We start from the raw sequence: 11,960 nt of genomic DNA, 5'->3' as shown, positions 1-11,960 counted from the left end.
TAAATGGAGGAGAAATGGTGACTGGTCAGGGAGCATCTGTAAATGAAGGAAAAATGGAGACTGGTCAGGGAGCGTCTGTAAAATTATTCAAAAAAGGTGGCAGAGAAAAAGCGGGGAATTATAGACCGGTAAGCCTGACATCGGTAGTGGGGAAAATGCTAGAGTCCATTATAAAAGATGTAATAGCAGAACACTTGAAAAGCAGTGACAGGATCGGACAAAGTCAACATGGATGTACAAAAGGTAAATCATGTTTGACTAATCTACTGGAATTTTTTGAGGATGTAACAGGTAAAATAGATAAGGGAGAACCAGTGGATGTGGTGTATTTGGACTTTCAGAAGGCTTTCGATAAGGTCCCGCATAAGAGGTTAGCGTGCATACTTAATGCACATGGGATTGGGGGCAAGGTATTGACTTGGATAGAGAACTGATTGGCGGACAGAAAGCAAAGAGTTGGAATAAACGGGTCGTTTTCCGAGTGGCAGGTAGTGACTAGTGGGGTACCGCAAGGATCGGTCCTAGGACCCCAGCTGTTCACAATATATATTAATGATCTGGACGAGGGAATTGGATGTAATATCTCCAAATTTGCAGAGGACACAAAGCTGGGTGGGAGGGTATGCTGTGAGGAGGATGTCATGAAATTCCAGTACGAGCACGGTGGCATAGTGGTTAGCACTGTTGCCTCACAGCGCCAGGGACCCGGGTTCGAATCCGGCCTCGGGTGACTGTCTGTGTGGAGTTTGCACATTCTCCCCGTGTTTGCGTGGGTTTTCTCCGGGTGCTCCGGTTTCCTCCCACAGTCCAAAGATGTGCAGGTTAGGTTGATTAGCTATGATAAATTGACCCTTAGTGTTAGGGGGATTAAAATGTGTGGGGTTACGGAGATAGGGTGGGATATGTGTTGGTGTAGGGGTTACGGGGATCGGGTGGGATATGTGTCGGTGCAGGCTCGATGGGCCGAAATGGCCTCTATCTGCACTGTGGGGTTTCTGTGATTCTGTGATTTGGACAGGTTGGGTGATTGGGCAGAAACATGGCAAATGCACTATAATGTGGATAAATGTGAGGTTATCCACTTTGGTGGCAAAAACAGGAAGGCAGATTATTATTTGAATGGCAATAGATTGGGAGAAGGGGAAGTGCAAAGAGACCTGGGTGTTCTTGTGCACCAGTCGCTGAAGGTAAGCATGCAGGTGCAGCAGGTGGTAAAGAAGGCAAATGGTATGTTGGCCTTCGTAGCAAGAGGGTTCGAGTACAAGAACAAGGATGTCTTGCTGCAGTTGTACAGGGCCTTGGTGAGACCGCACCTTGAGTATTGTGTGCAGTTTTGGTCACCTTACCTGAGGAAGGATGTTCTTGCCATGGAGGGAGTGCAGCGAAGATTCACCAGGCTGATACCTGGGATGGCAGGAATGACGTACGAGGAGAGATTGTGTCAATTGGGCTTATACTCACTGGAGTTTAGAAGATTGAGAGGGGATCTCATCGAAACCTATAAAATTCTGTCAGGTCTGGACAGACTAGATGCAGAAAGGATGTTTCTGATGGCCGGGGAGTCCAGAACCAGGGGTCATAGTCTACGGATAAGGGGTAAGCCATTTAGGACTGAAATCAGGAGGAATTTCTTCACCCAGAGAGTGGTGAACCTGTGGAATTCTCTGCCACAGAGGGCGGTGGAGGCCAGTTCATTAAATATATTCAAGAAAGAGTTAGATATATTTCTTGAGGCTAAAGGGATCAAGGGATATGGGGAGAAGGCAGGGACAGGGTACTGAATTTGGATGATCAGCCATGATCTCATTGAATGGCGGAGCAGGCTCGAAGGGCCGAATGGCCTACTCCTGCTCCTATCTTCTATGTTTCTATGTTTAAATGGAGGAGAAATGGTGACTGGTCAGGGAGCGTCTGTAAATGGAGGAGAAATGGAGACTGGTCAGGGAGCGTCTGTAAATGGAGGAGAAATGGTGACTGGTCAGGGAGCGTCTGTAAATGGAGGAGAAATGGAGACGGTCAGGGAGCGTCTATAAAAGGAGGAGAAGTGGTGACTGGTCAGGGAGCGTCTGTAAATGGAGGAGAAATGGTGACAGGTCAGGGAGCCTCTGTAACTGGAGGAGAAATGGTGCCTGGTCAGGGAGCGTCTGTAAATGAAGGAGAAATGGTGACTGGTCAGGGAGCGTCTGTAAATGAAGACAAATGGGTGACTGGTCAGGGACCATCTGTAAATGAAGGAGAAATGATGACTGGTTAGGGAGCATCTATAAATGAAGGAGGAATGGTGACAAAAATCTACAGGAATGCATTGAAAGCAAAACTGATTTATTTGACATAAATCCAGAATATTAAACTACAGCCCAGTTATAGGGGTTATTAACACCAGCAGAAACAAACTCCAACTGTCAGAATGAACATGGTTCAGTCCTGGATGTGATTAACAGCAGCAACAACAGCAGAATCCAACCCCTGCAGTCACTGGTGAACTTGCGGGTGTGTCAGCAGTTGGGATGACTGAGTGAATCCCATTCCACACACTGAGCAGGTGAACGGGCTCTCCCCGGTGTGAACTCGCTGGTAGGTCAGCAGGTTGGATGACTGAGTGAATCCCTTCCCACACATGGAGCAGGTGAATGGCCTCTCCCCGGTGTGAACTCGCTGGTGTATCAGCAGATCCTTTGTGCTTTTAAGGATCTTCTCACAGTCAGAACATTTAGAAGGTCTTTTATCTGTGTGAACAAGTTGATGTTCAGTGAGGTGCGATGACCGAGTGAATCCCTTCCCACACACGGAGTAGGTAAACGTCCTCTCCCCAGTGTGAACTCGCTGGTGTCTCAGCAGGTTGGATGACTGAATGAATCCCTTCCCACACATGGAGCAGGTGAACCGTCTCTCCTCAGCGTGAACTCGCTGGTGTTTCAGAAAGTCGGATGAATTAGTGAATCCCTTCTCACATACGGAACAGATGAATGGCCTCTCCCCCGTGTGAATGCGCTGGTGTGTCAGAAGTTTGGATGGTCGATTAAATCCCTTCCCACATGTTGAGCAAGTGAACGGGCTCTCTCCAGTGTGAATGCACTGGTGTCTCAGAAGCTCGGATGAACGAGTGAATCCCTTCTTACACATGGAGCAGGGGAACAGCCTCTCTCTATTGTGAATGCACTGGTGTCTCAGAAGCTCGGATGAACGAGTGAATCTGTTCTTACACATGGGGCAGGTGAACAGCCCCTCTCTAGTGTGAATGTGCTGGTGTTTCACAAGCTCAGATGAACAAGTGAATCTGTTCCCAGACATGGAGCAGGTGAACGGCCTCTCCCCAGTGTGAACTCGCTGGTGTACCAGACAGTTGGATGAATGAGTGAATCCCTTCCCACACACGGGGCAGGTGAACGGCCTCTCCCTGGTGTGACTGCGTCGATGAATTTCCAGCTTCGATGGAGAACTGAATCCCTTCCCACAGTCCTCACATTTCCACAGTTTCTCCGTGAAGCGGGTGTTCTTCTGTCTCTCCAGATCGGATGATCAGTTGAAGCCTTGTCCACACACTGAACAAGTGTACGGTTTCTCCCCGCTGTGAACGGTGTGATGTTTTTTCAGGTTGTGTAACTGGTTAAGGCTCTTTCCACAGTCAGTGCACTGGAACACTCTCACTCGGGTCTGTGTGTCTCGGGCACACTGACGTTTGAAATCTCTTCCCACAGACAAACATTTCTCCTATATTAACAGGCCGATGATATTCAGGTCCTGATGAAGCATGTCACTGTCAGATCTTGATGTGATGTTTGGTTTCTAATGCCCTGTAAAAGCAGTTTACAAAAGTTATCACTGTAAATACAGGATAGAAATTTGGATTTTTCTCTCTTTCTCTCCTCAAGGTGCTGCTTGATGATGGGGTTTGGCCCCAGTCACTCTTTGCCCTCCAGTACCTCGCTAATAGCAATTCTGGGCTTGTGGGCCCATACGGCGAGCTGCCAGCATTTCGACCATGGGGAGCAGCACAGCCGCTGTCCCTGGCTGATTCTGTCTGGAAAAGCTGAGGCCAATGGTAGCACACCAACAACTTGCATTTACATAGCGCCTTTAACATAGTAAAACGTTCCAAGGTGCTTCACAAGAGCGGAATGGGCAAAAATTGATCTGAGGGCCGAGGCAACTGAAGGCACGGCCACCAATGGTGGAGCAAAGGAAGTGGGGATGCACAACAGGCCAGAATTATGGCAGCATGGTGGCATAGTGGTTAGCACTGTTGCCTCATAGCGCCAGGGGCCCGGGTTCAAATCCGGCCTCGGGTGACTGTCTGTGTGGAGTTTGCACATTCTCCCCGTGTTTGCGTGGGTTTTCTCCGGGTGCTCCGGTTTCCTCCCACAGTCCAAAGATGTGCGGGTTAGGTTGATTGGCCATGATAAAAAAAATTGGCTCTTAGTGTTAGGGGGGATTAAATACGTGGGGTTACGGGGATAGAGCTTGGGTGGGATGGCTGTCAGTGTAGGGACTGGGTGCTAGGGTTTGGATGATCAGCCATGATCTCGTTGAATGGCGGAGCAGGCTCGAAGGGCCGAATGGCCTACTCCTGCTCCTATCTTCTATGTTTCTATGTTTCTAATTGGAGGAATGCAGAGTTCATAGAATCAGGGAATGGTACAGCCTTTCGGCCCATTGTCCTAGAGCCAGCTCTTTGAATTTAGGCCCACTCCTCTGCTTTATCCCCATAGACCCGCAATTTGTTTCCCAATTCAAGTAGTTCTCCAATTCCCCTTTGAAAGTTGCCATTGAATCTGCTTCCACCACCACTTCAGGCAGTGCCTTCCAGGTCATAACAACTCGCTGCTTAAATTCTTTCCTCATGTCGCCGCTGGTTCTTTTGACAATGACCTTAAATCTGAGTCCTCTGGTTACCGACCCTTCTGACATTGGAGTCAGTTTCTCCTTATTAAGAGGGCTTTAAACACCAGGTCCACTTGGCACTGAAGTGTCTGAAACTCATAATAGGAACTCCAGGGAAACAAAATACTGACAAATGTTAAACTGTTCTGTTGACAAACGAAATCTCAATTTAAGTTTTAAAAGATAAATTGTTTAACGGGTTCACACTGACTCACCCAACTCAGGTTCCACCCCTCAAGCACCGTGATTGGTGGCCGAACTCACTGCTCCCTTGGCTCTCCGGCCTCTGAGCTCTCTTTCTATTGGTTCCCAGGGCCATCAATCACCACTCGCCAACATTACGCTGCCAGATGAGGTTCAGGGGCTCAGAGGAAGAAAATAAATGAGGCCATGAATCTGAGTTGGGAAATACAATGAGAGAAACATGATTCAATTTGTAACCGAAACTATTTCAAATCAACTCAAATGAATTGTTGCCATTAATATATTTTTGTGCCAAGTGGGAAACAAGTGATGTTTTCCCACACACGGAACAGGTGAACAGCCTCTCCCTGCTGTGACTGCATCAATGAGTTTACAGCTTGGATGGGAATCACTTCCCACAGTCCCCACATTTCCACGGTTTCTCCGTGGTGCGGGTGTCCTTGAGTCTCTCCAGGTTGGACGATCGGTTAAAGCCTCGTCCACACACAGAACACGTGTATGGTTTCTCCCCGCTGTGAACGGTGCGATGTTTTTTCAGGCTGTGTAACTGGTTAAAGCTCTTTCCACAGTCAGTGCACTGGAACACTCTCACTCGGGTGTGTGTGTCTCGGTGCTTTTCCAGTCACACTGATGTTTGAAATCTTTCCCCACAGGCAGAACAGACAAACATTTCTCCTTCCACATTCAGAGGCCGATGATATTCAGGTCCTGATGAATGGAGTGACTCTGTAAGATCTCGATGTGATGTTTGGTTTGAGTTTGCAGTGTGTAAATGCTGCCCTTCTCACAGCCTGTAAAAGGAGTTTACAAAAGCCATCACTGTGAGTCCAGGATACAAATGACAAGATTCTCTCCTCCTGGTTCCTGGCCAAGGGGGCCGCGCATGCGCCCTGCTGCCCCCTGAGCCTCTCAAGATGGCGGCTGTTACCCCGGGCCTGTCACCGGGAGAAAGCCTCGCAGCTGCCGCCCCGCTCGGGGCAAACGCCCGGCCCGGAGGCTCTTGTTCAGGGCCTGAGGCCCACCCCGGATGTGTGTGAAGCGGATAATGTTGAGTGTTTTAATAATGGGGCCTGGGGCCGCACTCGGGGTGTGAGCAGCCCGCGTCACCCCGGGGCTCATTAACCCGCTCCCTCCACCATCTTTATAAACCCTGCGGCGCAGCCTACCCGCAGTTTATTAATCTCCCGCCCCCGCTTCCGTCGACCTGCAGCTCCGCCCAGTGAGGGACACGTGACATGGGCCCGCGGCCTGATTGACGGGAGCTTCCGACCAATAGGGAGCGAGCAGGGTGGGGCTGTAGGAGCGAGCCGGCGGCGGGTCCTCCAACCAATCGGGGCGCCCGAGGGGCGGGACTAGCGCCGGCTGATTGTTTGATCCGCAGGGCAGCGAGTTTCTCCAGTCCCTTGTTCAGGGCCCGGGGCCAGGGGAGGCTGTGGGCCTTTATTCCCCTTATTGGACACAAGGCTCTTTGTCTCACAACACACTGGCTCAGGTTTTAACAATCGGTTTGCAGGAAATAGTGAATTGAAAATTGCAAAACTGAGATTGTTAGAATTACATAGGATTACACGGGATATACGGCACAGAAACAGGCCATTCGGCCCAACCAGTCCATATCGGTGTTTCTGCTCCATACATAGATACATAGAAGATAGGAGCAGGAGTGGCCATTCGGCCCCTGGAGCCTACTCCGCCATTCAATGAGATCATGGCTGATCATCCAAACTCAGTACCCTGTCCCAGCCTTCTCCCCATATCCCTTGATCCCTTTAGCCTTAAGAAATATATCGAACTCCTTCTTGAATATATTTAATGAATTGGCCTCAACTGCCTTCTGTGGTTGCCTCACACGAGCCTCCTCCCATCTTTCCTCATCTAAATCTATCACCATAATCCTCTATTCCCTTCTCCCTCATATGCTTGTCTAGCCTCCCCTTAAATGCATCGATACTATTCACTTCAACCACTCCCTGTGGTAGCGAGTTCCACATTCTCACCACTCTCTGGGTAAAGAAGTTTCTTCTGAATTCCCTATTGGATTTCTAGGTGACTGTCTTATATTGATGGCCTCTACTTCTGCTCTTCCCCACAGGTGGAAACATTCTCTTTGTATCCACTCTATCAAAAAAAATTCATAATTTTAAGGACCTCTATTTGGTCACCCCTCAGCATTTTTTCAAGAGAATAGAGACCCAGCCTATTCATCCTTTCCTGATATGTATACCCTCGCATTTCTGGTATCATCCTTCTAAATCTTCTCTCTGCCCTCTCCAGTGCCTCCATATCCTATTTATAATATGGTGACCAGAACTGTACGCAGTTCTCTAAGGGCTGAATTTTGCCAGCGCTCAGAGTGCAGGTTTGGAGGCGAGTCCACTGATAAAATCACAAAAACTGACAGCGGGTTGGTATCCCGCACTGAACCGTCTCCTTGTGAGTTTCCGATGTGTTGGGTCTATCATCTCTGAACAGACCCGACACCAAGCGGTGGGTCAGCCAATTTAGATACTTTAAAGCTTGTTAAAAGGTAGTTAAGCACCATTCTCCCAAGTACTTACCATTTTCCCAGGTTTTTAATGAGGTTCCCGGAGAGCGGCTATCACATCAGGTAAGTATGTCGGGTTCTCAATGACTGTGGATTGCTGTGAACAGGTGAAAGCTGCAGAAGTGGTCTAAAACCTACCATTTCACAGCTGTTCACTTCCCAATCTTAGAATCTGGAGCATTAATGATTTGGAACCCACTTTTGAGCTTTATACAAACATGATTTCTCTTTTATAAAACCATGTTGACTCTGCCTAATCATATCATCATTTTCTAAGTGCCCTGTTCCACTTCCTTAATAATGGATTGCAGCATTTTCCCGAGGACTGATGTCAGGCTAACTGGCCTGTAGATCCCTGTTTTCTCTTTCCCTCCTTTCTTGAATAGCGGGGTTTCATTTGCTACCTTCCAATCCACGAGGACCTTTCCAGAATCTAGTGAATTTTGGAAGATCACGACCAATGCATCCACTATCTCCGCAGCCACCTCTTTTAGAACCATAGGATGTCGGCCGTCAGGTCCAGGGGATTTGTTGGCTTTTAGTCCCGTTAGTTTCTCAAGTACTTTTTCTCGACTGATATGAATTACTTTAAGTCCCTCACTCTCATTAGCCCCTTGATTCCCCACTATTTCTGGAATCTCAACCTTCTCCAGTGTAGCTCACGCAGCTCCAGCTCACGCAGCCTAAGCCCGGGTTGTCCGCACTGCGGCCACAACATGCCCGTAGACTTACACGAGTGGCCAGGACCTCTCGCCCTGACCGAGGTGGAGGAGAAGCTTGCGCAGCCCCTCCATATCAAGTATGACAATGTAGACAGGGATGTGCTGGGTAAAGTGCTGAGCCCGGCCCAGGTACTGACTGCAGCTGAGAGCTGAACACACAGGAACCGCTCCAGTGCCCGGAGCCAGCAACAAGAGGCAACAAAATCAAGGAAGGCACAGAGTACAAAAGCAAGGAAGTTATGATGAACCTTCATAAAACACTGGTTCGGCCTCAACTGGGGTATTGTGTCCAATTCTGGGCCCCGCACTTTATGAAGGATGTGAAGGCCTTAGAGAGGGTGCAGAAAAGATTTACAATAATGGTTCCAGGGATGAGGGACTTCAGTTACGTGGATAGACTGGAGAAGCTGGGGTTGTTCTCCTTAGAGCAGAGAAGTTTGGGAGGAGATTTGATAGAGGTGTTCAAAATCATGAGGGGTCTAGACAAATAGAGAGAAACTGTTGCCATTGGCGGAAGGGTCGAGAACCAGAGGACACAGATTTAAGGTGATTGGCAGAAGAATGAAAGGCGACATGAGGGAAAACTTTTTTATGCAGCAAGTGGTTAGGACCTGGAATGCACTGCCTGAAAGGGTGGTGGAGGCAGATTCAATCACGGCTTTCAAAAGGGAATTGGATAAGTACCTGAAGGAAAGAAATTTGCAGGGTTACGGGGAAAGGGCGGTGGAGTGGGATTAGCTGAAGTGGTCTTGCAGGGAGCCAGCACGGGCTCAATGGGATGAATGGCCTCCTTCTGTGCTGTAACCATTCTATGATTCTAAGCTTATATTGTGGTTAATAACAGACAAAGCCTGTTCTTTCCCCTGATCTGATTACAGATTCCAACCAGTCGATTCAGTGAATGGAATGTCTTATCAGTGTTGCCATGGCGACCTGTCTGCAGTGAAACGCCTGTTTGAGTTTCTAACTCAGACTAAACTTCTCTTTCCCACAATACACATAATATCAGACATTTGATGTCAATGTATTTTAGCCATGTTATGTTAATATCTCTAAAATCTACAGGGAGATCAGATACACAAATCTTTAAAAGTTGGAGGACAAGTTTATAAAGCAGTTTTAAAATGTTACCTGAGATTTTTTATAAATGGGGCGTAGAAAACAAAATCATCGGTTCGGCTGCAGTTAGAATAAGTTTTGGGCATCTTACACTAGGAAGGATGTCGGGACCACAGAGAGGCTGCAGAATAAATTCACTCAGGTTTTACCACGGATGAGAGGCTTTAGTTATCAGAGAATGATACAGCACAAAAGGTGGCCATTCGGCCCATCATGCTTGTGCCAGCTCTTTGGGAGAGCTATCCAATTAGTCCCACTCCCTTGCTCTTTCCCCATATCCCGGTAAATGTTTTCCCTTGAAATATTTATCCAATTCTCTTTTGAAAGTTACTCTTGAATCTGCTTCCTCCACCCTTTCAGGCAGTGCATTTCAGGTCATAATAACTCGCTGGGTAAAGAAATGTTTCCTCATGATGGCCTGTCTGCAGTGAAGTGCCTGTTTGAGTTTCTAACTGAGGCGAACTTCTCTTTCCCAGGAGGAGAGACGAGAGAAACTGGGGCACTTCTCATTAGAACAAAGCATGGTGAGAGGAGATGTGAGTGAGGTGTTTAAACTTGATCAACGACACCGACCAAAATATCAGAGACACTCCCTGTCCTTCAGGACCTGTGTCCAGGGGAGAAGCTGATGGGTTTATCAGATCATCTTTGGGTTAAATGTTGTGCTCGTGGAGTTGAGCCCCGAGTGTCAGCATCAAACACTCTCCAGTCGGGTACAGCACGGGTTAGATACAGAGTAAACCCATCAGCCGCTCCCCGACACAGATACCGAGGGACAGGGAGTGTCCGGGACAATGACATTTCTCACTCAATAAGGTATAAATTGATCCTGTACCTCTCCCCATTAATCCTGGGCTCCACACGGGGTGAATCCTGCTCCTGTTTCCCTTCCTGTAACAGCACTGAGCTAAACCCAGCCCATAATGAGCAGGGCTCAGGGAGGCTGGTTGCTCGGCACTGCAGTGATGTCATAAAGCAGGGCCATTCAGCCCAGCTGGTCATCTCCTTGTCCCTTTAAAGGTGGAGAGCCGGGACACCCTGTCTCCAAACACATCCCACCTGTTCATACTGAGAATCCCCGGGGAAGGCCCAAGGCCCAGAGTGTGGAACACAACCAAGGGGGAAAGAGGAGGAGAGAAGGGGAGGTAAATCAAGGAGTCGGGACTGAGGGACACCAAGCTTCAGTTTTAGAGCCTGTAGACTTCAGGAGGGGACGACTGAGTTCATTCGTTTTAGTATCCAGGGAGAGAACAAGGAGCAGATGGGGAGACTGGTGTGGATTCCAGCACAGTGAGGATGTTGGGGGAGGGAGATTGTGTTCGGCCGTGTATTAGGGGTGTAGGAGGGACAAAAGAGGAAAGGTCAGAGGAGCAATTACTGCAGCAGTGCCCATAAATAGTGAGAGAGAAAAGGTGGGGGTTCGAGTGGACCAGGGACAGTCTGTTAAACTCTCTGTTTGCTGTGACCAGTTTTCCTTCGGTTAAAAATGGCCTCCTGTAGCCCAGTGACACAAACAGCCCATTAAACTCCACCAATGGCCTTTGGTCTGGTGAGGTCTCCCTTTGTGAAACATCGGCTGTTGTTAAAGCTTTTCATTCTGACACGCTCATACTGAGAAATGAGCTGCAGAACTGCCGACACCGTCAGCTTTAAGGAGATGTTTCCCTTTGGAGATCGGATTGTCCATTGAGTTTGATGAAAGTGATGTTAAAGTAACAAGGCTGCTTTGCCCCGTGACAATAACAGATTATCAGAATATTTCCCATAGGTTAAAATCCAATGTTACAGGGACTCACTGCCCTGGATGGTTGAAGTGGACCCTGTGATATAATAGAATTTTCTGTCCTGTCAGACTTGGACATCTTGTAGATCCATCTTTTAACAAGTTGTGGGAACTCAGTTCTCAGATGCATTCCACTCAGTTCGTAACAGGTCCTCAATCAGCTCGTCTTATTGTCAAGACATCAAGGACTCGACACACTGCGTGTGGGAAACAAAGCTAATTTATTTGATACCAGCTGGGGGGGCCCCGCGTTGCCAGGGCTGTTTTGGGCCGGTGGTTTAAATCGAGTCCCAGGCTTTGGGCCCTGTCTCTCTGTCCCTCTGTGAACCTGCTGCCGGGCAACATTTCTACCTTTTAATACCTTCAAAGATGAAAGTGAAAGTACTTATAAAACGTTTTTGGTAAATCTTATGTTATTTTTAAAAGAGATACTAACTTTTTCGAAGCTGGATTAGCAGATTTTGAGATGGAAGTAGTTGAAGCAATGGCTGCCCGATGCCTGAGTTGCAAATCATTAGTCCCGCCCACAGACAGGTGACTGAACTGTAGGATTGGTCAATCATGACGGCACAGGATTGGTCGACCTTGACGTCAGTCAATCAATGCTAATGAGCGGATAATGAGTGGAATTTTGAAGGTTTTTTGCATAACGCGCGAACAATTTTTGTCCAACCGAAAAGTAAATACGCTTACGACCGACCTGGAA

General features: G+C 48.1%; 1 protein-coding gene across 1 annotated transcript; it reads right to left on the bottom strand.

The window, feature by feature from the left end:
* Positions 1 to 2,305: 2,305 nt before the first annotated feature.
* Positions 2,306 to 5,495, bottom strand: LOC147118641 (uncharacterized). Its single transcript, XM_085983949.1, has 2 exons — positions 5,460 to 5,495; positions 2,306 to 3,504 (listed from the first exon to the last, which is right to left on the bottom strand). Exons 1-2 carry the CDS (start codon positions 5,493 to 5,495, stop codon positions 2,473 to 2,475), a joined length of 1,068 nt encoding a protein of 355 aa, XP_085840075.1. The 3' UTR covers positions 2,306 to 2,472.
* Positions 5,496 to 11,960: the final 6,465 nt, after the last annotated feature.

Source organism: Somniosus microcephalus, chromosome 4 (genome assembly GCF_052327205.1).
Source record: "Somniosus microcephalus isolate GS21.2 chromosome 4, FLI_Smic_1.0, whole genome shotgun sequence".
NCBI classification, from domain to species: domain Eukaryota; kingdom Metazoa; phylum Chordata; class Chondrichthyes; order Squaliformes; family Somniosidae; genus Somniosus; species Somniosus microcephalus.
This window is presented reverse-complemented; position numbering and strand designations above follow the sequence as displayed.

Excerpts from the sequence above, each read along its gene's own strand:
- LOC147118641 (XM_085983949.1), bottom strand. The coding sequence starts at position 5,495 with ATGTGGGGACTGTGGGAAGTGATTCCCATCCAAGCT. Across the intron at positions 3,505-5,459 it reads AAGTGATTCCCATCCAAGCT|AGACAGAAGAACACCCGCTT; the intron begins GTAAACTCATTG and ends TCCGATCTGGAG.